The sequence below is a fragment of the Sorex fumeus genome, unplaced genomic scaffold (assembly GCF_029834395.1).
Source record: "Sorex fumeus unplaced genomic scaffold, SorFum_2.1 ptg000044l, whole genome shotgun sequence".
NCBI classification, from domain to species: Eukaryota; Metazoa; Chordata; class Mammalia; order Eulipotyphla; family Soricidae; genus Sorex; species Sorex fumeus.
In genome coordinates this window covers 72,853,083-72,880,554 of record NW_026606101.1, presented here as the reverse complement: position 1 = coordinate 72,880,554, position 27,472 = coordinate 72,853,083, and the positions used below count along the sequence as shown (strand labels likewise).

Sequence of the window (27,472 nt, the reverse complement as noted above, 5' to 3'; positions counted from 1 at the left end):
CCGGCAGTGTGCCACATCTATTCAAATGTAAACATCCGATTCAGGTTGTTAGGCATTCGAATGAATAAATGTTTATGGCCAAGTTCGTGTTGACAAGGACAATGACACCACTGACACCTCTTTTGTCGCATGTTCCGAAGAACAGTTCTTCCCCAGTGTCAAAAACGGCATGATGTGATTGACACCTTCTCGTCTCAGTCAGACCAATGATGTCATACTTGATCTTTTGTGCTTGCACCATCAAGTCCTCAGTGGATTCATCCGATGCCAGCGTATGTGCATTGAAAGTACAGACAGTCATTTTTGTCCTTCTTCGTTTTGGCAGCGTAGGTCAGCCCGGAGCTTTTATGAGCCTCTCCTTCCTCATCTTTCTTAATGCTGCCATATTGGTGGCTCTTTCAGGGTCAGGAGAATGGGACCCATTGTATTTACTGGTTTTGGCATATCGAATATACCACAGGAAGCTTGCCAGGCTCTGCCGTGTGGGCGGAACACTCTCGGTAGCTTGCCAGGCTCTCCGAGAGGGATAAAGGCTTTTAGGGCGGCTTCTAATCACCCTTACAGGTGTTCCCATGCTTCAAACCATATTTCAACGCATTCAAATATGATGCGATAATCTTGTATTAAGTGTTTTATAACTTAATACAAAGCAGAAAGTGTCCTGTAGGGCATCCACGGCTGGGTAGTGGAGGTAGTGGAGGTAATGGAGGTCTGCCGGGCTGCTGGGAGCAGGCAGAGGATCTCTGCTCCCGGGTCCATTGAGCCTGGAGTCTGAGGTCACAGAGTTCCGCTTCCCTGGCTCTCTGGGGCTTCACCCTTGTGTGAGTCCCAGCCTAAGAATCAGGCTAAATAAACTATAGTGTAGCCATGAGATATAATACTCTGAGGCCTAAGTAATAATAACAACTTGTTGCTCTTGATGTCCATAATAAAATGATCTCAAAATATTTTTTTTACTTTATAATGGAGAAATCACCATCAACCTGGTAAAGAACTACTACAAGATAAAAATGTATAGCTTACATGATACTTATTAATGAGAAACTTAAGTTTTCTTTCTAAGGTCAGGGGCAATCTAAGAATGTCGACTCTGGGCTGGAGCGATAGTACAGAGGGTAGGACATTTGCTTTGCATGTGGCCAACCTGGGTTCGTTTCCCAGCATTCCATATGGTCCCCCTAGCATCACCAGGAGTAATTCCTGAGTAACCCCTGTGCATCACCAGTTGTGACCCAAAAAGAAAACACAATGTCAACTCTAAGAAATGCTTTCAACATTTTATAATGGAAGTCCTAGCTAATGCCATAAGACAAGAAAAGGGCGGGACCGAGAGATCGCACAGCAGGAAGGACACGGGTCTTGTATGTGGCCTACTCAGGTTCAATCCCTCGCACCCTGTGTGGTTCCCCAGACCCAGCCAGGAGTGATCCCTGAGTGGCCCAAAAAGAAAAAAGAAAAGAGAGAAGAGGAGAGAACAGGAGAGGGGAGGGGAGGGGAGGGAAGGAGAGGGGATTGGAGTGGAGGGAGGGGAGAAGGGGAGAGGGGGAGGAAATAAGGATCTGGCCTTTGCCTCTGCTATGAGGGCTGCAAGGGAGGTGAAGTGAGGGCCATGATCCAAAGGAACCAGAGCAATTGAGAAGACTTCGTGGAAGGTTTGAGCTTTCACACTGCAGAGAGTTTTGAGAAACAGGCACACTTACACATCCTGTGGTGACAAGAGACCCCAAGCAAAATGTTCCAGAGGCTTTGCCTTGCGACTTACCCCCGTGCTAAGGAGGAGTCTGCTGCAATGAGTGCTCGAACACAGGAGGTGGACAGGCGTGTCATGGAACCAAAGAGAGCTGTGTCCAGGGCAGACCCTGGAGCCTGGTGCCCATCGGGTAGCCAAGAACATTTTTGTTGGTGGCACTAAAGGAAACACTGAAGAATATAAGTGGAGAGTGTGTGGGAAAATTGAAACCGGAGAAGTTCTGGAAGACGGGTAGGGTGGGGGAAAAAAAGAGATTTGGCTCTCTGACTTTTGATGATCAGGATACAGTGGATAAAATCATTGTTTAGAAATGCCCCCCTACTAATGGGCATCTATGAATACTGTGCAGAAGGCTCTTTCCAAACAAGACATGCAATCCATGGAATTGCAAAGAGCTCACGGAGGTGGATCTGGAGACTGCATGGGTGGTGGAGGTGACCTTGGTCATGGGGGACACTTGGGTCGAAGAGGATCTGTGGTGGTGAGGCGGCAGCGGAGGGAGTGAGGAGGAGGTGATGGGGGTAGAGTGGGCTTGGGAGTGATGGTGGCAGTGGTGGAGGAGGTCCTGGTTATAGCAGTAAAGGAGGTTATGGAGGTGGAGGACCAGGACATAGAAACCAAAATGATACGGTGGAGGAGGTGAGGGATGGACAAGATGGTTTCAACAAAGCAGAAAGTTTTGTTGGTGGTAACTGTGGTGCTGCTGGTGGTAATTATACTAATTTGGGGAGTTATAGTGGAAACAGCAATCAAATTATGGGCCCACTGACAGGTGGCAGGGGGTTGTGGGGGGTGGAGTGCAGGGCTGGCAGGTAATTTTGGTAAAAGAAGCTCAGTCAGTCCCTGTGGTTAGAGATCTAGGGGTAGAAGTGGTGGCTATAGTGGCAGAAAATTCTAAAGACTCAGCATCAAAGGGCAATAGTTCTCAGCAAGAGAGAGAAAGAGGAATATTCGAGAAAGCGGCAGGTGATTTTGAGACAGTCAGCTCACGTCCATTCGAGGAACTTTAAAAATCTGCCACATCGGCCACATGGGAGCCTTGCGGACAGCAGGTATGAGCCAGGGGTGTGGGGGCAACTCAAACCTCATGGGAAGGGGGGCGTTCTGGTCCGTCCTTCACGCCCTACCGAGGTCACCAGTTGCCCCCCGCGAGCGGCTCTCCAGCACGGCCACAGCCCCAGAAGCACAGGGACTTAATGCAGAACCCGGCAGCTTGGAGCAGAAAAGTGAAAGGATTATGCGTTAATCCAGGCCAACAGGTCTGTCCGGAGGGTAAAGGGTGTTGCCCCAGTCGCCTTCTCCTCTCTGGAAAGAAAGATGGCGGCCGCATGGGAGCCTTGTGGACAGCAGGTATGAGCCGGGGGAGTGGGGGCGACTAAAACCTCATGGGAAGGGGGGCGTTTCGGTCCACCCTTCACGCCCTACCGAGGCCACCAGTTGCCCCTCACTAGCGGCTCTCCAGCACGGCCACGACTCCAGAGCACAGAAACCAATTTCTTAACTATCTGACTTTCAGTAGAAATACCTCCAGGGTCAATAGGTAAAATAGCAGAAATCCAAAACCAACATTTAATTCTTGAACCCAGCTGTAGAAAGCAAATCACTTCACAATGCTTTTTCAGCATGTCTGATTTGGGGGGGGGGGGGGGGGACTCTAAATAATAGTGGTGAATCTTTTATTGAAACAATGAATCTAATCAAAGCAGATAGAGTGTTAACTAGAATTCATCTGCCCCACAGGGACTGGGAGGGGTGGGGGGTGGGGTTTTATTGGGGTTCTTCATGGTAAAAAAAAAGTATTGGTAAAGGGAAATGTGTTTGATATTTGCATGACTGAGACCTAAACCTGAAAGCTTTGTAACCTTTCCCACAGTGATTCAATAAATAAATAAATAAAAAATAAATAAATAAATAAAAATCTGCCACAGAAGGAGCAATGATCCACAGTCAGAAAAGTCACTGCAGCTGAAGCAGGAAACCCTTCTCGCTCAGAACTGCCATCACCATGGTTTGCAAAAGGTGAAGCTATTGATTAATGCATCGTGATGTCAATCAAATGTACATTTCTGAGGCCTTTGATCTGTCTTTTTTATTACATGTTATTGCCCTGTAAATTGTGGCGGCAATACCAGGAATAAAAAGCTAAGGAATTTTAAACTTTTCCAAAGGAAAAAAAAGGAAATAAAAGGTACATAGATTTTAAAGGGGGAAATAAAACTTTTTCTTTGTGAATGACATGATTATCTATATAGAAAATCTAAAAGAACTGATTAATTAATTCTTAGAACTAATAAACAACTATGACACAGTAATAGGATACAAGATTGATATACAACAGTTGATCTCTTCTCTATATACTATCAATGAACAAACATAATTTGAAATTTAAACCATTTTACCATTTAGATAAGTACCCACAAGTAGACCAGATACAGGTCTATGTAAATATAGCTAATTCATCTTTGACAAAATGTAAAGGAGAAAAATGTGTTTTCCCAAAAAAAGTTTGAGTGACTGGAATTCACATGCAAAAAAAAAATCAATCTAGACACAGATCTTCCTCTTTTACAAAAAAAAATGAACTATAATTTGATTAAAGACCAAGATAGAAAACACAAACTAAAACTCCAAACAACAGCATGAAAGAAATTTGGGATAATCTGGGTTTGATGATGTTTTTTTTCCAATGGAACAACAAAGGAATAGTCTATGAAAAAAAAACTGATATACTGGAGTTAATTTTTTTCTACTTTGTGAAATCCATTGTCAAGAAAAGTAGAAAACAAGCTACATTTGGAGAGAAAATATTTGTAAAAGAAAAATCTGGTAAAGTGCTGGTATCCAAGATACTGAATGATCTCTCTCCTATGTGGGACTCAAAGATACACAGCAGGGCAGCAACAAAGGGCCAAAGGCAACACAGTGGAAGAACTGAGACACACAGGTGAGTAGGTTCGAGGGTGGGAGGGTGGAGGTTGAAAGAGGGGTGTTTGGATCCTTGGGGAAGGGAGGGGATGTGATGCTGCAACGAAGTACATGAGAAACCATTATTAACAAGAACTGTAAACCACAGAATCTCAATCAATAAATTCTTTTTAATTTTTTTGTTTGAAGTAAAACAGATTTAATTTGGACGGTTTTTAGAAGGTGTGGAGGGGGAGAGAATATGAGAGAGAGAGAGAGAGAGAGAGAGAGAGAGAGAGAGAGAGAGAAACACCCTCAAGAGAAAACGCGGGCTTACTCCGAGTGCAGAGAGAGCCCCTACACACATCCCAGCATTAGACATGAAAGCGTGAAAGTACACATCTCAAGAGAAGATGCGGGTGGCACAAGTGCTGGGCTGCCACATGTGCTCGGCCACGTGGGCACAAGCAGCACATGGGCAGCACATGCGCTCTTTTTAATTTTTTTTAAAAGAACTATTATTTGGGGGCCAAAACGATAGTACAGCGGCGGCAGCGTTTTCCTTGCACGTGGCTGACCCAGGTTCAATCCCTCTCCTCCCGTATGGTACCCTGAGCACTGCCAGGAGTAATTCCTGAGTACAGAGCCAGAAGCAACCCCTGAGCATCGCTGGGTATGACCCAAAAAGCAAAAAGAAAAGAAAAAAAAACTACTAGACAAAAATAAATAGTAAACACTAAAAATTGAATTCAAAAAAAATTTAACATGGGAGACTAACACCCAAGAATAGCCAAGATAAGTACCAGAAGGTTCACTCCATGACTTGGAGGCCGGCCGCACATGCTGAGGAAGAAGGCAGCTCAGATAGAGAGGGGAGCACCAAGAAAAGGGTGTTGGGAGGATGAGAGATGCATGCTGAAAGTAGACTATGGACCGAATATGACAGCCACTCAATGCCTCTTTTGCAAACCACAGCACCCAAAAGGAGAGAGAGAACAAAAGGGAATGCCCTGCCACAGGAGTGGGATGGGATGGGGGTTGGGGGGTGGGAGGGATGCTGGAAGCATTGGAGGTGGGGAATGAGCACTAGTGGAGGGATCGGTACTCACTCATTATATAACTAAAACCCAAGCACAAAAATCTGTAAGTCTACAACTGTACCTCAGGGTGTTTCACTAATAAAAATTTTTTTTAAAAAGTTAACAAATATGCCCAAAACCTTCACATGTACATCACTGAAGGGGAAAAAAAGATTAAACACACACACACACACACACACACACACACAAAGATGTTCATGTTATTAACCAGCAGGGAAATGCAAGTATCCCCACACACAACTATCCGAGTGGCCAGATTCTGGACCCATTGACCAGAATAAATGCTTATGAGCATTTGGAACAAGAGGAACGCTCATCCCTGCTGGCCGGAAGGCAGAGCAGACAGACCACTCTGGTGGGAATGGACTCAGGGAACTAAACATACTCTTACCACATGCATCACCAAATGACTCCGTGGGATTTATCCAGAGGAACGGAAGAGTGATGTCTACACACAATCAAGCCCAAGGATGCTCAGAGCAGCTTCATTCACAATTGCCCCTACACAGAGTCAACCAAGATTTCCTTTCATCAGAGACTGGATAAACCATGGTCCCTCTGGGCGATAGCACAGCACTTAGCACCCCAGAGCAATCAACCCTCAAGCCCCAAAGGGACAGCAGAGGACAGCAGTGAGAGGAACAAGGAAAGCGGATCTGGGAAGGAGAGAAGCAAACGTCTTCTGAGAGGAGCAGGTGATCCGGAAAAGGGAATATCCTGGGGGAGTCCAACTAGACAGCGTTCAGGAAGGGGTCAAACGAACAAGCGGTGGTAAGAGAGGAGAGGTGGCCAGCGCTAGGGGCCTTCACAAAGCAGCCCCAGGAGTTAAGGTGCCTTGAATATGGCACCTTAAGGAGTTAGGGTACATGAGCACGGCTGATCCCGTTTCAGCAGCATCACAAGTGATCTGAGTACTGCAGGAGTGACTGTGACCCTGCTCCTTCCCCCTGAAAATCGTCCCTGAGACTCTCCCCTTCTCTCCCCGCACCCCGCCTCCCCTCTGCCCAGTGTTCTCGAGATCTGTTAGACAGGTGCCAGAAACCTTTTTTTTAAATTCAATCACCATAAGATACACAGTGACAGCGCTATTCATGATCAGGTTTCAGCCATACAACGTTCCATCGCCCACCCCCCACCAGTGTGCCAGTTTCCCAGGACCAATGTCCTCAGTTTCCCTCCCACCACTTCCCACCCTCCCTCCCTCTCTCTCTTCCTCTCCCTCTCCCTCCCCCTCCTCCCTCTCCCTCCCCCTCCTCCCTCTCCCTCCAGAAGTCTTCCATAAAAGCATCTGGCATGTCCAGGGGTAGGTGGGTCCCTCCCAGACAGATGCGCCTGGAGCGTTTCACACCCATCTCTAAAGCAAGGGTGGGTGGCCAGGCAGCCGGGCCACTTCCGCTCAGACAGAAGCGCTTGCTTTCAGAAAGGGTAGCAGGACTGGCCAAACATGCTGACTTGTCCAGAGGCCCCCCAGGTTAGATACCGTCACCCTGCCCAAGCTGTGAGAACTAGGAACCTCCTAATACGGAACCATGACCCAGCTGTTCTGATGGCGGCCCCGTGCTGGCAAGAATACAGGGTTGTATCGAATTCGAGTGCCGGCTTTGGGCCGGCAATATTCCAGGGAGGAGCTGGACTGCACGCAGGAGGGTTTCCTGATGCAAACGGGCCCGCAAGCATCTTTGGCTCAGGTCAGCCCCTGCTGGGGAAGGCCGTCTCCCCGCCGGCCTTTAAACTGGTGATTGCAAATCTGCCTCCAGAAAATTGGTGGCAGCCCACGGATTTCTGATTACTTGTCAGTGGAGGTTAAACACAGCAGATATGCCTGTACATTCTGAAAGCTGTTTGGATTCCAAATAAAATGTTTTCCTGATCACCCAACAGAGTATCACCTGCCATATTTTAGAAACCAAACATTTATCAGGTTTAGAAAGACAGACAGAGACAGACAGGAGAGTTAGAGAGACAGTATGGAAGGAAAGAAGGGAGGGAGGGAAGAAGGAGAGGAAGGTAAGGAAGAAAGGAACTGGAAAGTTCCTCAAAATCCAAAGCTACAGGAACTAGAAACACATTTAACACCCAAGGAACACTACAGGAAGGTGTCGGCTAGCTCTGGGAACAAATTGATGTGACTGGAATGACACAAAATCTCTCATTTTCACCTCACCTGAAAAAATGCTTAATTTTATGTTTGAGGGGGGGGGCGGTCTTTATGTATATTTTTAAGCTGGATTGTGTCTCAGTGTAGAGCAGTTGCTACCCATGTGTGAGGTTGGTCCTCACACACACACACACACACACACACACACACACACGTATACTTAAAAGTATAAGTAGCAGGGGCTGGAGAGATAGCACAGCAGTTAGGGCATTTACCTTGCACGTGACCGACGCTGGTTTGATTCCCAGCATCCCATTATGGTCCCCTGAGCACCGCCAAGAGCAACTCCTGAGTGCAGAGCCAGGAGGAACCCCTGTGCATCGCCGGGTGTGACCCAAAAAAGAAAAAAAAAGTGTAAGCAGCAAACTCAGATTACCAAGGAGAGGGGGAAGGGGAGGAGGAAGTGGGGGGGGGGACTAGAAATGACCCAGAGACCTTGGTGGGGGGGTGTCTCAGGCATTCAGGTGGAGAGAGACAGAGTAACTGCACACCAACACCATGTTACACATGACCACTGCCGTAACTACGTCACCGAAATCATCGTAAGACAAATGGGAACATAAATAAAAGTGTTAGTCGCAGGCTGGAGACATTTCTACCTCTCCACCAATAACCTCTGGAGCGTGTCAAGAGCCAGACACGCTTTGGGCGCTGCTCTCTCCGAGGGCTCTTTGAACCCTCACGGCAGCACAAGGGCTGGAGCCCAACATCGCTTTGGAGAACGTGCGGCTTAATTGAGAAAAGTGTTTCCCCGAGTCTGCAGAAATCTGCTCCAGCAAAACCGACACACTCACAGGTGACAGAAAGACCTGTTTATTCCTGTCACATGTGACAAAATGTCTGTTTACTGGCTCCTAAACGGCATGTTCATACCAGCGGGACTCCGACTTGTGTCACAGTTTCCATGTTACAGCCTTGTGTCACAGTTTCCGTGGCATCTCCTGCCGGAGAGGTGAGCAGGTGAGGTGAGCTCGCTCCCAGGCTTCCTCTTTCTGACTGTGCTGGCCACAGGAGCGTTTCTGCTCCCACCCCAGCTTCCCTTATCACTAACTGTAGCTCAGCTGTTCTGTGCAGTTAAAGACGTTTCCGACAGGTTTTCAAGGGTTTCGGACAGGCCAAAAATTCATGAAGTCGCTGCATTGCTGGCTCCTCTGAAGAGGACGTCAAAGATCTCTCCTCGCTGCTGGGAGCACAATGACTTCCGTCGTCCGGGGACTCTGGCCTTTACCAGAAACTTGGTGCTCTCTTGGCTTTTGTTCGTTTCCACTCGACCTCCTTCCTGTCTCCCCCAGGCTCCGGCTCTCATTCTACCGTGTTCGACTTCCTGTTTCTTTGAGATCCTTCTTCAAAATCCGAGTCCCCTTCCTTCCTCCAGTCCCACTAAAGAAGCTGCACAGGAGGGGCGTGTACTGATACTCCAGAGACGCAAGACGAGCACCGAATCCTCGAGCCTGAGCAAGACTTTACTTTTAGTTACCCAGTTACTAAAGGTCGTAATATGACAAAGAAAGAGGAAGATGACATTTATTTGCAATGTTCTGAGTTAAAGATCTCGAACAGCTTTACTCTTTCTCTGGTCACTGTCATATCATCATGTTAAAAGTAGACTCAATAATTAAGTGCGGTTAAAATATTGAGCAACTGTGCTGTCTTCTTAGGAAGATTTTTAAAGCGATCACAGCGGGTTCTTTCCAAGTTTGTAGCGGGAAATCTGTCTCTTTATGACAGACACACGGGAGGCAGGACCGTCTGTGGCGCGCGCTGCAGCTCCCTTCCCGGGCGGCACTTGGGGCCTCCCAGCAAACCTCTCCGCACCTGATCACTGCCGCCGCCTCTCTGGCAGGGCTCTGGAGGCCAGAGGTGTATTTATTGTGTTGTAATCTTTAACATCCCCTGACTTCAAGCTGGAAGTTTTCTATTGTTTATAATCTTTTTGTAGAACATTTAACTCAAAAGCACATGTGCATGTCAGTAAAGAGGAAAAAAATCTTGATTTCATACAAAAAAGGCCCTATCTGCCTTTGTCAAACCCGTGACATACTCCAGGGTCACTGTCCCTCCCAAGCATCCTTAGGGGACTGTGACCAGTGGGCCGCCCCGCCCTGCCCTGCCCAGCTCTCTGAGTGTGGAGGCACCTCTCACCAGACCCCTGCGGGGCTTTCCAAAGAGAACTGCTGTCTTCCTCCTCTGGTGCCCGCAAAGCACTGGGACTCACTACTGCAACTATCCTTTCTTTTCCTATCTGGAACTTCCTCTGGCAATCCAGGGGGCAGGTTAAGTGGCGAGTTTCTTCCAGGGTCCAGATGTGCCTCCAGGTATCAGATCAATCTTGGCATCTTTCATGAGGCTCCAGAAGGGCTGTGGCCCCAACCTGCGGTAATGCCCATCTTGGTAACTGCTAAATAAAGCCCAACCTAGTCCCCCCCCCCCAAAAAAATTTGTCTCTTGACGGGATATTCCTTTAAAGGGGACAAAACTATTATAAATGCCTCCAAGTTGCCCCAACTTGAACTGAAATTTCATCTTTCGTATTCTCCTCTCACTTGAAATTGCTTATCATTTAGTTATTTAATAACTAATTCCACACTCCTTTCCCACACAAAGGACCCCAATAACTCAATAAATAAGTCAGGCAACAATGACGGGGTGGGCAGCGGGGGGAGGGGCAACAACGAACATTAATGATGAGTGGACAGTTACTAAAACTCACTTCAATTTTCTCCTCTAAGTTGCTAACAATTCTGAGGGTGGGAAAATGTACTGATACGATTCTCAAAATATCCATAAGATAAAAGAAGAACAAAAAGAGTGAATAAAAAGGAGATAACATTCTTGTCTGGTACCAAGAGCCATGAACATGTTCTAAAAGATTCTGCACAGAGGAATTTGTGGAATCCAGCAAACGTCTTCAACAGTGCTCAGTGAGTTTTCTGTGGCACGTTACAACCCCAGGACAAGTCAAGGACACAGCGCCCCTCCAGAGAGGACACAGCAATCTCTGAGAAGAACGTACTGAGGGGATGGGGGGAGGGGCGAAGTGGCCTGGAGAGGCACTTCTCACTGCATAGATCCTCCTGAGGCTTTTAAAAAGTGCTCAGTCAACACAATAGCAAACAGCAGTTAACACACAGACTAAGAGGGGGCAGCTTGGTTACATCCCAGCTGCAAATTTAGCAGCTGCGAAGTGCTGGGCAAGTGCTAGGTCTCAGCTCTCAGATGACCTAGCTCATTAGCTGGTGGGGACATGTTCGGTGATGGATCATGTATTAGAAGCTTCGACCGCACATGTGCTAGCAATTACTAATAATAACGCCAATGTGCTATTTTACAAATATTGTCCTGAGTCAGAGCAAAGACAAGGTTGATTCTCGCTTAGAACTTAGAACCAGATTTTATATTCAAATTTAGTGCAGTTCATAGATAAGAACATCAGTTTTCATACCTGTGGAGTTTTTGCAATTATTAGACCCCAGGTTATTTGTGGCAATTTTATGGGGTATTTGGGGGGAAGGGGCATCACACCCAGCAATACACAGGGGTTCCTCCTGGCTCATGCACTCAGGAGTTACTCCTGGTGGTGCTTGGAGGACCATATGGGATGCTGGGAATCGAACCCAGGTCGACCACGTGCAAGGCAAACACCCACTGTGCTATCACTCCAGCCCCTAAGGTGTGTTTTTAAAGTGTGCTATATGCAACCAAGGCCTGGCTGTTCCTCGCCGAGGCCCCTTGGAGGGGAGCGGGTTGAGCTTTCCTCCCTGCCCTGACCAGGGCTCCGGCAGCCGAAGACCTCCAGGACCAGCCACCACCATGCTGAGACCACTCTCCGCACACATGAAGGTACTGGCAGAGGGACAAAGCCACGCGGGTTCCGGGGCCGAGATCTCCAAGCCTACTCGGACTGGAGTCGAGCATCTTCCACCCAGATCCTCCAAATTCCAGTAGGCGGGGGTCACACCCACCACCTGGCCTTATCACCTGATGTCTTATCAGGACATTTTTTAATGACATCTTATTATCTCATTCCTACTTTGGACAAACTTGCAGGCTATGGAATGTAGCCTGCCCACAGGGCAGAGTCTGGCAAACTCCCCGTGGCGTACCAAATATGCCAAATACCAGTTAACAATGATGGGTCTCATTCTCCTAAAGAGCCTTGAATATAATCTCAGAGCTAGGATAAAAGAGAAGTTACTGGGGCCTGCTCGAGGCAATCGACGAATAACAGGATGATGAAATGAAATGAAATGAAATATGCAACCAGGTGTTTAAGTAAAAGATGGTCTAAATACATAAAAAGTCCCATGTTTAAGGAACAGAAGACTTAGGTGCTAAGTTCTCCCTATCATGATCATTATCCTCCCGTTGTTCATCGATTTGCTCGAGCGGGCCCAGTAACGTCTCCATTGGAGACTTTGTTGTTACTGTGTTTGGCATATTAAATACATCACGGGGAGCTTGCCAGGCTCTGCCGTGCGGGCGAGATACTCTCAGTAGCTTGCCGGGCTCTCCAAGAGGGGCAGAGGAATCAAACTTGGGTCGGCCATGTTGGCTACGTGCAAGGTAAATGCCCTACCGCTGTGCTATCACTCCAGCCCAAGTTCCTCCTATGACCAAAATTAATCAATAATTTTAATACAAGCCCTGCCAAAATCCCAGCTTACACTAATAATTGATACTAAAAATCAAATGGAAATGCAAGCTATCCAAAATTCCAAGGCGAACAGACACAGAAAAAGCAATAACTAACGGTTCCAAACTTCCCGTGAAAAATCAAGACAGACTGGAATTAGCAGGTGGGTCATTATATCAATCAATGAAATGCATTAAGGCCAGAAATAGATTCATTGCATATATAGTCAACTGATATTTTTATGAAGGGACTGAAATGGGGAAACAACAGTCTTTGCAACAAATGGGACCAGAATGGCTCAACAGTCATGTGAAAAGGAAAGAAGCTAGACCTCTACTTTGTACCACACATAAAAATAAACTCAAAATGAAATTTTTCAAGCCACATTATATTGAGTTTCATACATTCAAGAAATATCCGAGAGCCTACAGGGTAAAATTGATCCAGAGATGGGAGGGAGCAACAGAATCTGCTGCCCCCAGCGAAATCCTTCCTGGGGAGAGATGGTAAAAACAACACAGAACAAATGAAGCAGGGGTGAATCAGATGATGTCAGACAGGGTAGGGGCAGAAGCTACTACCCAATCTGAAAGCCTCTAGATTACAGGCTTACACTGACGAGCTAAAACTATAAAACTCTTAAAAGAAAACACAAGAGTAAGTATACATGGCCTTGGTTAAGCAATGGCTTCCTAAACGGGAGCCCAAACATAGGACAAAACTATATTGCACTCTCCAGATAACTACAATGTTTGTGCTGCAAATAATGATAATAATTGAATCTAAAAAAGCCAACATATAAAAAAGATTTGTGTCACGTAAATTTGTTAAGGACTTGTGTTCAAAATATATAAAGAACTCTTACAACTCACTAACATAAACAATTAAAAACCCTTGAATTTAAATAAATAAATAAATAAAGCTGGAGCAATAGCACAGCGGGTAGGGCATATGCCTTGCACGCGGCTGGTCAGCCGACCCGAGTTCGATTCCTCCAGCACTCTCAGAGAGCCCGGCAAGCTACCTACCCAGAGTATCTCGCCTACATGGCAAAGCCTGGCAAGCTCCCTGTGTCTTATTCGATATGCCAAACACAGTAACAAGTCTCACAATGTTACTGGGCCCACTCGAGCAAATCGACGAACAATGGGAAGACAGTGACAGTGACATAAATAAAGGGTTTGAACATACATTTCTCCAAAGAAGCCATCTAAAGAGCCAATAAGCACAACGAAAGGTGCTCAAGATCCCAAGTCATTAGGGAATGTGAATCAAAATCATGAGATGCCACCCAACCCCTTTAGGGTGGTTATAATAAAGAAAGAAATTAAGGAGTATTGGATAGCACAGCAAAGAAATCAAAACCTTCAAACTCCATGGTTGTGAATATTTTGGGAAAGTCAGAAAGTTCTTGAACTGTTATCTATAGAATCACCAGGTCACTCGGAAAGCCCATTCTTGGTAGCCATCCAAGAGGGGCAAAAAGAAACACTGATGTAAAAACTTGGACACTAATGTTCATAAAAGCACTAGTTTGAAGAACCTAAAGGTACATCAACATTGTCTATGTGTGAGATGGGTATCCAAAATGTGGTCTATCCATATAATAAAATATCACTTAATAACAAAGTACTTAATATTGCCAGAACTAGGAAGAAATATAAAAACAGATTGCCTAGTAAGAGACACCAGGCACAAAGAACCATGCTTACTACATCTCTAAAAATAATCTCGAGAGAAGCACAGTAGGTTAGTAGTTGCCATGGGCTAAGGGAAATGGGGGAAGGTGGGTGAATACAGGATCCGCTCCCTTCTAAGTTCAGGTTCTGGTGATATTTGCACAACTCTGCCATTGAACTGTGTACTTTCACCACCTGTAACTACATCTCAATAAGGATTTTTTTTAAGGTACCAGGCCCCTGCAACGTTGGGAGGTTACTTCAGCTCTTGAGTGAGGAATAAACAAAGCTCATTGGGGGAAGAAGCAATCGCACAGCAGGGAGGGCGTTTACCTTGCATGCAGCTGACCTGGGCTCAATTCCCAGCATCCCATAAGGTCCCCTGAGCACCACCAGGAGTAATTCCTGAGTGAAAAGCCAGTAATAACCCCTGAGCATCGCTGGGTGTGACCCCCCCCCCAAAAAAGAACAAACCTTCTTGGGATTCCAAAGACAATATTTCTTTGGCGGGGGGAGAGTGGTGAGGGTGGGAATGGGCGGCACCTGGCATTACTCGGGCTGTGCCTGGCTCTGTGCTGAGGAGTGACCTCTGGTAGTGCTCAGGGGACCACATGCAGTATTGGAGATTGAACCATGGTAAGTGGCCTGCCATGCAAGTGCCTTGCCTCCTTCTCTCTGTCTCTGTCTCTGTCTCTGTCTTTCTCTCTCTCTCTCTCTCTCTCTCTCTCTCTCTCTCTCTCTCTCTCTCTCTCTCTCTCCCCCCCCCCCCCCCAGGATATTTCTTGCATTCAAGTTTTCAGTTAGAAACAGAGGGTTGTGGGCTGGAGCAATAGCACAGCGGGGAGGGCGTTTGCCTTGCATGTGGCCAACCCGGGTTCGATTCCCAGCATCCCATACGGTTCCCTGAGCACCGCCAGGAATAATTCCTGAGTGCAGAGCCAGGAGTAACCCCTGAACATCGCTGGGTGTGACCCCCCAAAAAGAAAGAAACAGAGGGTTGTGAGCATGGAAACTATTTTTGTGTGTTATCCATTAAGGGCAAAGCTTGAAGCATATAATTCGCAGTTAGCTCCTGTGTCTGGTCAGATGCCAGGGACCTTTTTCATAGCCCCTCCGTGGGAACTGCCGGGAATGTACTTCCAGGTCAACCCACTCTTGGCATCAGTTAGTCTGTTAAGTGCAATGCAAACCACTTCCAGCATCACCTTAAACAAAACACAATTCGAAAGCAAGTAGCCCGCCAAAACCAATCACATAATGCATTCCAATGCCAACTCAAATGAAATTTGGATCAACCAGGCCGAAGTGAGACATTTCACATAGGCTTGCATGATTAATAATTATGTATATCATGCAATTTTTCAGCTTTAACATATATCTTTCTCTTAATATTTTTCTTTTTAGGTCACACCCAGCAATGCTCAGCTCCTGACTCTGCACTTGGGAATTACTCGTGGTGGTGCTTGGGGGACCATATGGGATGCCGGGGATCTAACCCAGGTCGGCCTCGTGCAAGGCAAACACCCTACACACTGCACTATCACTCCGGTCCCACATCTTGCTTTAGAATTCAAACCCTCTGGCCATTCAAACCCTGAGGGGAAAAAAATTAACAAGCTAGAGTCTTAAACATTTGTGTCTTTACAACACTACGGCAACTCACCGCCTCCAAAGCCTTACATCAAGGAATGTTTGAACAGCTTCCCACAGCTGGAGTGTCATCCAGAGACCAGCCAAACTACTGAGTCAGATTCTGCCTTTGCACAGGAGCGCTCTGGCAATCTGTGTGTCTATGAAAGCTGGAAATTGACAAATGAAGCTCGATGAAAGAGGCTCAGGAAATTGGACAGTAAGTTCAACCGTTCACCGCGATAACATGTAAGGGGAGACGGTCACAAGTGCCCAATGTCCTTCATTCATTGCAAGTGATCAGAGCAGAAACTTCCTGTTTCTGTGAACAGGCAGATGACCAAAGATGACTGGGGACAGCTTCCACTCACGCAGGAGTCAGCCCTGCTGCTTGTCCCCAGCTCTTATACCCCAACAAAGCCCATTTCGGCTCAGTGCTTTAAGCAAAGGTGAGAGGTAGGCAGATTTTCTGGGTGCAAGACAGAAACCTCACTTATCTAGGCCCCACAGTCCAAATGGAAAGGCACAACTCAGATCTGGAGAGCACCCCTGTCTGCTTTCCCGGACCTGGGAGATAAAATTCGAAAGCAGGCAAATGTCTGTGAGTTCGTGGGTTCAGTTCCAGCCTGCCCATCAAGCTCCTCTCTGCCAGACAGCAGGCACATAAAGCCTTTTTTGTTTTTTGGCTTTTTTTTTTGCGGGGGGAGGGGGTCACACCCATCTATGCTCAGGGGTTACTTCTGGCTTTGCACTCAGGAATCACTCCTGGTGGTACTCGGGGACCATATGGGATGCTGGGGATTGAACCCAAGTTGGCCACATGCAAGGCAAATGCCCTCCCCACTGAACTATCGCTCCAGCCCTAGCCCACAAGGTCTTTGGCTTTAAAAATTTTGAGCGTATCTGCACAGTGCCTATCTAAGCTTTATCTATGCTCGACTCTCATCCATGACTAGTAGGAGGCCATTATCATGAGGCAATTATCCACAGCCTAGAGACAGGACGTGAGCACCAAGCACCGAGAAGCGAGTGGTGCTCCTTTGCCAGAAATGGGCCGACTTACGCGGAGCACAAGAAAAAGAGGCGTGCCTGGGTTAAGGCTGAGCTTCTAAAAGGATTGTCTTAAACTAATTTTCGTATAATTTGTATAATTTGATTTGCAGACGTGTTTTACACACCCAGATACCCAGCATCATGCAAACGTTTCTCTGCCGAAATGGGTCAAAGGTGGGAAAGGTTTAGGAAGGCCTGACTTAAAGAGCTCCTAAGCTGATGTTTTAGGATATGTGGAAACCCACTCAGGGGGTAGAGCGACAGTAGTACAGGGGTTAGGCACTTGCCTGCGTGCAGCCAACCCCAGTTAGATCCCTGGAAATGCATCTAGTCCCCAGGGCACTGAGCATGGTCCCTGAACACTGCCAGGATGACCCCTGAGCACAGAGCCAGGAGCAAGCCCTGAGCACAGCCAGGTGTGGCCTGATCCTCTTCCTAAAATGGAAACCCAACCGGAACCTCTTGGCTCGCAAATTTCTGGCTCCCCTTTATGTTCTTCAGCATCTCTGTCACTTTCTGAATTGATGTGGTCAACTTCCTGTTTGACTCCCACCCCACACAGCTGTTACCGAGCAACGCCTGTTTGCAGAAAATCGGTGGAGCTGCTGCTTTGGTTTCCTGCTGTTCGACACACGACCCGTCATCACTTTCCAGAGCTATGTTGCAAGTTCCAGGAGAAATGACAAATTCACCTTTTCAGGATGTGTGAAATTCATTAGCCTAAACAACACTCCCCCACCCACCCCCCAATTACCCACCGTCACTCATTCAGGGGCCTGTACCAGGCCCCCCTGCCATCAGAAGGCCTGTGGGCAGAGAGCCCAGTTCCAGTGCCCCCTCTCCCGGGAGGAGCAAGTCTGAGTAATCAGGGAGTCGCCTTCCTGCTCTTCAGGTTCTTCATCTGTAAAACTCAGACCTCACAGAGGCAAGTGGGAGAACGAAAGGAAGCCCTTACATACCTGACTGATGGAGGGGTGCGGGGGACGGGCATCTCAGTGACAGACGAAGAGTCTCAGTATTGGGGGGAAATACCAGAAAACCGTGCAATGACCCTGATGCTTCCAGACTTGGCGTTCTAGGAGGGAAAGAGAATTGGGACTGAGTTTCGTGTTTAATTTAAGCACTTCAGATGAGTCTGGAGATGGGAAAAGAGAGAAGAGAGTGTGTGTGTGGGGGGGGGGGGTGTGTTTGTATATATGTTAGTGTGCATATTTGTGTGTTTGTGTATGTAAGCTATCGTGCGCTTGTGAGTTTATAAGATAATGTCTGTGTATGTGAGTGTGCCTGAGTTTGGGTGTGTCAGTTTGTATATAAGTCAGTTTGTGTGTGGAAACGTGTGAGTTGTGTATGTATTTTTCTGTAAGCTTGTGTGTACGTGAGTTTGTATGTGTGTTTGTGTGATACAGTGTGTTTGCATGTTTCCGACAGTGTATATGTGAGTATGTGGTACAATTCGGTGTATGTAGGTATGTGTGAAAGTGTATGAATGTGTAATTCGGTGTGAGAATACACGAATCAGATCATTTGGTTTGAAAGTGTATGAAGACGTGTGTCAGGGTGAGAGTATATGGATGTGTGTAAATTGGTGTGAAAACGTATGAATGTGTGCAAATCAGTATGAGTGTAGGGATGTGTGTATACCTCAGTGTAGGTGAATGTGGAAGTCAGTGTGAGAGTCTGTGGATGTGAGTGTAAGCCAGCGTGAGTGTGTGTGAGTGTATGAGTGTGTAAGTCAGTGTGTGAGTGTCGGTGTGAGAGTGTCTGAGTCAATGTGAGAGCATGAGCGTGTCAGTGTGATAGTGTACGATGTGCGTGAGTGTGCGCGCGTGTGTCAAGGTGAGAGTGTGTGTCAGTGTGAGAGAGCGTGTAAGTCAGAGGGTGTGTGAGTGTGCGTGTCCGTGCGAGCAGAGTGCAGGAGTGCGAGCCAGGGCCACCGCTCAGGCTCAGGGACTTGCGGGGCTCCGGGCCGCCCGGGCGGCGGCGGGGGCGCGGGGGCGCGTGCGCGGGCGCGAGGAGGCGCGGGCGCGAGGAGGCGCGGGCGCGAGGAGGCGCGGGCGCGGGGGCGCGGGGGCGCGGGCGCGGGCGCGAGGAGGCGCGGGCGCGCGCTCACGTGACGGCCGCTATAAGAGCGCGGCGGGCGCCCGCCCGGCCCCGCGCTCCCCGCCCCGACCTGCGGCTGCGGCGGCACCATGACAGGTAGGCGCGCCCGCCCGGCCCGGCCCCCGGACCCCCGGCGCTGACCCGAGCCCCGGCCCGGCGGGGGTCGCGGCTCGGGCGGGGCGGCGCGGCCCCACTTGTTGCGGGGCGTCCGGGGGCGGAGCGCGGCCCGGCCCGGCCCGAGCCGCGGGGTGACCCGGTTCCGGCGGCGGCGCCCAGTGCAGGCCCGGGCGGGGGCGCGCGGGGCGCGGGGGGCGCCGGCCGAGGCCCGGGGCGTCCGGAGCTGCCCCCGCGCCCGGCCCTGCGGTGCCCCGGACCCGCGCCCCGCCCCGCGCGCGACCCTCTCGCCGCGCGCTTCCAGGACGCCTGTCCCGGCCCTGCACTTCCCGGCGAGCCTCCCGCGGGGCTCTGGGGGGGCGCGCGGACCCCGGGCGGGGGGCCCGGCTTGCTCGAGCGCCGCCAGGGGGTTCCGGCGCCCGCGGCCGCCGCCTCGCAGAAGGGGCGAGGCCGGAGGAGGAAACCCAAGACAGACCCGGGCGACTTGGCGACGCGGTGTCCCAGCCCCGGTTGGGCAACGATGCCCCGAGTGACCCCGCCGGTGCTGGCCCAAGCGTCCCGGCGTTTGGATGCCCCCCAGCTGGCTGCGGAGAGCCCCCCAGAGCCGGGGGCGGGGCCGAGGGTGCGAGGAGGAATAACCACCGGGAATCACGCACCTGCCTCGTTCTGCCCGGGCGGAGGTCGATCTCGGAGTCGCGCGTGTTGAGGGGTTGTTCGCGCGCCTGTGCCCGGTGGGTGGGTGGGGGGGGGGGGGGTGTTGCAAGACAGAGCACCCTGGGGCCTCGCCCAGGGACTGAGGCAGGGCGGTCAGAGCTCGCGCAGGGAGAGGGGTCCCCAAGTCCGCCCCCGAGTGCTGAGCGGCCCAGAGGGAAGACCTCGCCGGGCGGGTGCGAGACTCCCGGGACCACAGTGGGGAAACGGTTGAAGAAGCTGGCGGTGTTGCAGACCGGGCCAGAAGCAGCTCCTGGCCAGAGAAACTCGGGCTTCTTTGCGTGGGGGTCGCCCTCTGGGGCAGTCTCGGCCCCTGACTTGTCCTGAGAATCGAGCTCACACCTGGACTCAGCGGGCCATTCAGAGCTTGCTAAAGGGGTTCCAGCCCAGGGGCGTGCCTTCGGCCATCCTCGGGCTGGGCGGGCTCGGCGGGCTCTTGGTTGCCCCTGCCCCAGCCAGAAGGCACCCCTGGAGCTGGAGCGATAGACCAGCGGGAAGGGCCATGCCTGGCACACAGCAGATCCCCGTTTCCATCCCTGGCACCTCCAAGGAGTGATCTCTGAGCACAGAGCCAGGAGTAAGCCCTGAGCAACGCCAGTATGGCCCCCAAACCAGAATTGTAAAACGGAATTTGGAAGCAGTCTGCCCCTTGCCTGAGAGAGAGAGAGAGTGCAGTGGGTAAAGTATCTGCATGGCACGCGGCTGGCCTGGGTTTGATCCCTGGCATCCCACATGGTCCTCCCCCAAGCCCGCCAGGAGTGATTCCTGAGCTCAGAACCAGGAGGACCTGAGCACGTGGCCAGCTGTGGCCCCAAGACTTGAAATTCAAAAAAAAAAGCCAAGAAACATCTGCTACTCCCAACGCCCTGGGGGTGGGGGTGAGAGCCCTCCCTGCCCCAAGGGCCCCAGCCTCCACTACACAACCGCCACCACGCTCCAGGCCACCCTCCACACGCTGGGGCCGAGCCTCACATAGGAGTGAACATACTCCTGGACACGTCATAAGACACCCCCTGCCCATTCTCCGTAGCCATCGTTGATGGGGTTCAGACAGTAGGCAACCAATCATAGAGGGAAATATATGTATATGCATAGATACATATTTTCAGATATATATGCCGAGCTCACATCACCCAAGCTTTAGCAACACATTAGTGGTATCCTACAGAATGCCTTAATGGCTCCTGCCAAAACAGAACAACCTTCACACTGCTTCCTACATGAGCACTTTTGTGTAAGGATGTTCAGCAGTTCCCCGTAACAGACAATACAGAAAAACAAAAACGAAACAAAACATCTGCCCCTCAGTGAACAGAGCTGTCTTCTCGGGGGAGCAGGACCTGCTCAGTCGTGGCTTCCAGGGGTCCCGAGACCCCACCTGTCCACCTGGTTGCAGGCGGACTGTGGTGACGCCCCCTCTCTCTGACCCGTCCTGTCCAGACCAGGCCTTCGTGACACTGACCACCAACGATGCCTACGCCCGAGGAGCGCTGGTGCTGGGGTCCTCCCTGAAGAGGCAAAGGACCACCCGCAGGCTGGTGGTGCTGGTGACACCACAGCTCTCGGAGCCCATGAGGTGAGGCCTGTGCGCCCTGGGACACTTGTCCGGGGCTTGGCAGCGGGTGGGAAGGGGCAGTGGGCAGTGCGGCGGGCAGGAAACGCCTCGAGGGAGGGAGGTGTTGGGAGGGAGGTGATGGTCTGCCCTGTGCCACCAAGGGCTCGGGTCCCTCTCTGGACCCTCTGTGTTTCTTGGAAAAGGTGAGTGCGGGCGTGAGGTTCTGGGGAGGGTCCCACGGCCCCTAGCCCCGCTCACAGTGGGGGGTGCTTTCTTTTCTCTTTCCAGCCATCCCAGACCTTGGGGGAGGTTGGAGGAGAGTTGTGGCCCCTTCTATTGCCCCCGGACTTCTGTAACCCGAGGGCTTTTATTCCCAGGGGACAGGCTTGAGCCCTGGGGGGCGGGCAGGGGTGGGAAGGTGTGCTCTTGGTGCCGGGTGATTGGCTTGCTTCTGTTTGGTAAGTTGTTGGGCTGAAACTTGGAGGTGTCCGAATGCACTCGGCACTTTCCAGTTCCAGCCTGACATGGGTCCGGGCACACTGGGGGCTCTGTGCCCGGTGCAGTTGTACCTTCTCCCAGCCGCCTGCAAGTGGGAGGTCTTGACTCTCTTCCAGAAGAAAATAACCAGAAGCCTCTGAAAAGACGGCTCTGTGTGTGTGTGTGTGTGTGTGTGAGAGAGAGAGAGAGAGAGAGAGAGAGAGAGAGAGAGAGAGAGTGCGCGCGCGCGCCAGGGGGTGGGGGCAGGGAGAGTTAGAGGAGGAGGGGAGAGAGGACCATCCTGACTCCTAAGAAAATGCCCAAAAGATCCCATGCCTCGTCATCCTGAGTGGTATCAGTTTGGGGTGACTGGAACCGATTTGGGTGCAGTTTGGGGACCAGTAATACAGTATCAGCTTTCTCCCAACTGGGCAAAAGGTTGAAATCAGAAAGACTCCAGCGCGTCCTTAAGACATGGAGAAGACAGTAAACTCGCCTTAAGGCAAAATGCCTCACCACCACCCAAGGAAAAGAGCAACCTAGGACCACTGGCCACGGAAAAGGGGTGTCTGGGGACCTCGCTGTGTCCCAGGACTAAGCCCAGGCCGGGTGTGCAGGTGGGCTCAGCCAGGCCCGTTCCCTCCACTCTCCTTGCGCTGCTTGAGCCACAGTCATTGCTGAGGGACTCGGTGGCAGGTCTGATCCGCAGCTTAGTTCGCACCACTTGTGATAAAAGCCCGCCGCGGTCAGCAGGAATCAGTTTTGACCCGTGTCATTGTCAGAGGCCTGGGCTGCTGCAGACAGACCGCGACACATACTCAGCATCAGCCCGTTTTTGTTTGGCTTTTTTTTTTTACAAGGTAGTTCCAGGGTTGGGGGGATAGCACAGCGGGTAGGGTGTTTGCCTTGCACGCGGCCGACAAGGCTGACCCGAGTTTGATTCCTCAGCCCCTCTCAGAGAGCCCGGCAAGAGTATCTCACCCACACGGCAAAGCCTGGCAAGCTACACATGATGTGTTCGATATGCCAAACACAGTAACAAGTCTCACAATGTTACTGGTCCCACTCGAGCAAATCGATGAACAATGGAAGGACAGTGACAGTGACAGTGACAAGCTAGGTCCAGTGGTGCCCAGCATCCCCAGGCATCAGTGAAATTTGTGTTTGAAGACAAGGGCTTTTCCATCCATACCATGAGCACTTTTTATTTTGGTGACTGCTTCTGCAGGCAATGCAAATTGACGTCATTTGTCTGAGGCAAATTAGGGCCCTGGAAAGGCCCATCCTTGTGCAAGGGCTGCAGGTGGCTGTTGCACGGGTCATCAGAGGTGAATCGGACCTCCTGGGAGGTGGGCGGATTGCTCAGGACGGAGGCTAACGTGCCGCGTCCCTGTCTGAATCTTGACAGGAAAGCCTTGGAGACGGTCTTTGATGAGGTCATCGTTGTGGACGTCCTGGACAGCGGGGATTCTGCCCACCTGACTTTAATGAAGAGGCCGGAGCTGGGGGTGACGCTCACCAAGCTCCACTGCTGGTCGCTGACGCAGTACTCCAAGTGCGTGTTCATGGACGCAGACACGCTGGTGAGTGTGGCCTCGTCTCCCTGTACCGGGCTCCCTGGAGGCCGACGAGACCTCTGTGCTGTGCTCAGTCTCATCAGGACAGTTGAGATAAAGCCCACGAGATAAAACAGCACCCACAGAGTGTCGGGTGAGGACAGAACAGGCTGCCTGACAGCCAGAATCCGCAGAGCCCCCGTGAGCCCCACAACTGAAGGATAGCTTAAGACGTTCCCGCGGCAGCCTGGGATTGCGGACACACTTTCCCCCCTCACCGCCCCGTTTCTTCTGCACTACCAGGTCCTGACGAACATCGATGACCTTTTCGAGAGGGAAGAGCTGTCGGCGGCGCCCGACCCCGGCTGGCCTGACTGCTTCAACTCGGGCGTGTTCGTCTACCGGCCTTCCATGCAGACGTACAAGCAGCTGCTGCATCTGGCTTCCGAGCGGGGCAGTTTTGATGGTATGTAGTAGCCCCCCTGACCTCTCCCGGGCAGCTGTGGCCATTTCTCCAGGCTCTTCCCAGGAACACAGGAGACAGACTGATCCTTGCTCTGACCTGGCAGTGAGCGATGTGTGAGCTGATGCAAAGCTTGGAAGTGAGGTTGTTCTTTGGGGAAACGCAGAAAGACGTGTGTGTGTGTGTGTGTGTGTGTGTGTGTGTGTGTCTACATCTGTTCTTTTTTTTTTTTTTTTTGGTTTTTGGGTCATACCTGGTGATGCTCAGGGGTTCCTCCTGGCTCTGCACTCAGGAATTACTCCTGGCAGTGCTTGGGGGACCATGTAGGATGCTGGGGATCGCTCTCAGGTCACAGCGTGCAAGGCAAATGCCTTACCCGTTATACTATCACTCCTGCCCCTACATCTGTTCTTGACAGAAGAATTCAAATGCAGATAGGCATTGCCTGTAATCCGACTGCCTCAGTGAGGTGGGGTGGGGTGGGGAGAAGAACCCCAGTTTGTCCAGGATTCGGAAGAGAAGCAGACACTCCCAGCTTTAGCAGTTCTCATTAAACCCTGAGTGAACTTGTCCCAGTGGCAGTTCCACGGGGTGACCCTGATCCTCGGGCCCGTTCTGCCAGGAGGCATTCGCCAGAAGGTGGCAGGGGGCCCGTGCCTGGCGCGTGCAGTATCCAGGCCTCAGAGCAGGCCTCTCGGTGTGTTTACCTGTGGAGTGTGCACAGCCTGGAAAGGGCTGGTGTGCGGCCGGTGGGGGCCCCAGGCCTCCAGCCTCTCGTCCTCTCCGTGCCCCTGACGGCAGAGCCAGCCAGAGACTCTCAGGCCTCTGAAACAATAAGCCGCCACCACAAATCCCTCCCCACATAAAGAAAACAGTGTTTCGCCTACGGAAGTAACTGCAAAATCAATGATTCTTGAAGAGAGAAGAACAGGCAGTTGGAGCTAGGAAGAAATCCTCCTGCTCTGATCATTCGAGGTCAGAGACTTGAAGCCCTGTTCGGGGGGGTTGGAGGGTGACAGTTCCACCATCTCCATCCCAGACTCTCCACCCACACCCTGGGTTCTCTATCCCCTAGCAGAGTCCTCAGCACTGCAGTGAGGAGTCAGCTGGCCTGTCCCAGATGCCTCCGAGTTGAGCCCAGGTGCTCTGGAAGGAACCATTTTCTTTATCCCATTGTGCACTGAAAAAGCAAAATTGTCTTGCATGCTACCCACTCTGGTTTGAACCCTGGAGGCTCCGCATATGGTCCCCCAAAGAGCCCCCCAAGAACGATCCCTGAGGACAGAGCCATGAGCAGCTCCAGGTGTGGGCCCCCAAAATGAAAATTGCAAGTTCAAACATTTTGGGTTAAAAGCTACATCTAAAAGTTTGTCCTTTTTTTTTTTTTTTTTTTTTTGCAAAGAGCTGGGAAATGGGAACATTTTAAGTGGATTGGAGACGGAAATCTGGTGGCCTTTGTCGCGGAAGCCTGCAGTGCTGAAGTCCCCTTGCTTCGCTGTTGGACTAGTTTATACACAGCGGCTCTCTTGCAGAGGGGAGGGGGGAGGGGCGGGGAGCTGATACTTGGGGCCCCCTGGGAATTAGGCAGTGTCTGGAGACCTAGTTGGTTGTCCTCGCTAGGGTAGAAGCCAGAGGCCTGCCCAATCTCCCCAGCTCCTGGGACGGCCCCCAGCAGAGAGGACCAGGCGATCCCATCCCTGCTGGCGCTGTGCATGTTGGGTAACAGCAGGGGTACTGACAGTGGGGCCGGGGGCCTGGGAATTCCTGCCGGGCACGGCCTTCCAGAGCGGCAGTGGCCAGGCCCTGCGGTGGTCACTGGCTCGGCTCCCGGGAGGAATGAAGGCAGCATTCTGCCAGGCGGCGGCTCCAGCCCTGAGCCTTGTGAAAGGCTCCACGCCCCCGCCCCTCCCCCACTCCCGGCTCTTCTTAACCTTCCTGTCCACAGACTTTCCTCACCGCCTGGCGTCAGATTCGCAGGGAATAATGCCAGAAACCCAGCGTCAGTTCTCAGCTCCAGTAGAGGGAGGGAGTGCACCCCACGGGGGAGCTGGGGGCGGGGGTCGGCACCTGCCCTGATCTCTCAGTGAGGAGAGTGTCGAGTTGGTTGTCGACAGAGAAGAGCTCAGGTCCCACTTGGCAGCGGGCCAGGCTGTGGGAAAGGATTTGGGTTAGGGTCTTATTTTTCATTTTTTAGAAACTTGTTGGTGGGCCAGATCATAGCACAGCAGGGAGGGCATTGGCCTTGCACGTGGCTGACCCGGGTTCGATCCCCGGCATCCCATATGGTCCCCCGAGCACCGCCAGGAGTGATTCCTGAGTGCAGAGTCAGGAGTATCCCCTGAGCATCGCCAGGTGTGACCCCCAAAGCCATAAATAAATAAAATAAAAACGTGTTGGTTTTCCGGCAAGCTACCCTACCAAGAGTATCTCGCCCGCATGGCAAAGCCTGGCAAGCTCCCCATGACGTATTCAATATGCCAAACACAGTAACAAGAAGCCTCACAATGGAGACATTACTGGGCCCACTCGAGCAAATCGATGAACAACAGGAAGACAGTGTTACAGTGCTACAGTGGTTTTCCAGGCCACACTTGGCGCTGTTCAGGGCTTTCTCCGGGCTCTGTGCTCAGAGAACACTCCAGGAGGGGCTCAGGGTATGGGACCCGGTTACACAGTGCCTGGCTTAGAACCTCCCTTAGCCACGGGCTCGTGGCCTTGCCCGCTGTCCTAGCTCTCTGACCCCATGATGGGTATGATTTGGGGGGGTGATACTCCGGGCTTACACAGGCCCTGCTCAGGAATGACTCTTGGCCATGCTCGGGGGGCCACAGGGGACGCCAGGGACTTTTTTTCTCTCTTTGGGTCACACCCAACGATGCACAGGGGTTACTCCTGGCTCTGCTTTCAGGAATTCCTCCTGGCGGTGCTCGGAAGACCATATGGGATGCTGGGAATCGAACCTGGGTTGGCTGCATGCACTGCAAACGCCTTACCTGCTGTGCTATCACTCTAGCCCGATGCCAGGGATTGAACCCGGGTGCACCCATGTGCGGGGCAAGTTTCCTGACCCGCTGTACTCTCGCTCGGGCCCTGGGTTGGGGTTTTAGAACAGAAAAGGATTTGAATGCCAGAGAGCACCGGGCAGATCCTTTGCCTTGCTCTGGGGTCTGGAGGGAGCCAAGGGTTGGGTTTTGCTGCTGAGAGGCCAGAATGCTGAGAAGTGTGGAACTAGAATGCACCCTGCCACTCACGGCCAGAATCTCAGCATTGAGTGAGGCCTTTCAGTGTCCGGCCCACCTGGGATGGGGCCGTTCCGGGCCCTGCTCCACACCTGGTTGGCGGCGAGGGTGGAATTTCCTCCGTTACCCTGGGCATTTAGCTGAGGGCTCTGAGGCTTCGGCTCTGACCCCGACAGCGCGACTTTCTTCCCCAGATGTTGTTGCGATCCAACGGGAGATGCGGGCCACACCAGCGACCCCCCCTCCCCCCGCCAGCCTGGGTCAGATGCAATGGTTCCTGCTCCCCCTGCCCCCGCCCAGGTGTGGGATCCGTGTCGGGGACAGCGCACACTCACACGTCATGTTCACAGG

The 27,472-nt window shown here is 51.3% G+C and overlaps 1 protein-coding gene across 1 annotated transcript in view; it reads left to right on the top strand.

Moving 5' to 3' along the window:
- The first annotated feature begins 19,045 nt into the window (after window positions 1-19,045).
- Window positions 19,046-27,472, top strand: part of GYG1 (glycogenin 1) — a 28,879-nt gene continuing 20,452 nt past the window's right edge. The window contains exons 1-4 of the mRNA XM_056121674.1: window positions 19,046-19,102; window positions 21,272-21,407; window positions 23,272-23,446; window positions 23,723-23,885. Coding sequence (XP_055977649.1) covers window positions 19,096-19,102; window positions 21,272-21,407; window positions 23,272-23,446; window positions 23,723-23,885 — 481 coding nt within the window. The 5' untranslated portion in view covers window positions 19,046-19,095. The remainder of the gene's footprint in view (window positions 19,103-21,271; window positions 21,408-23,271; window positions 23,447-23,722; window positions 23,886-27,472) is intronic.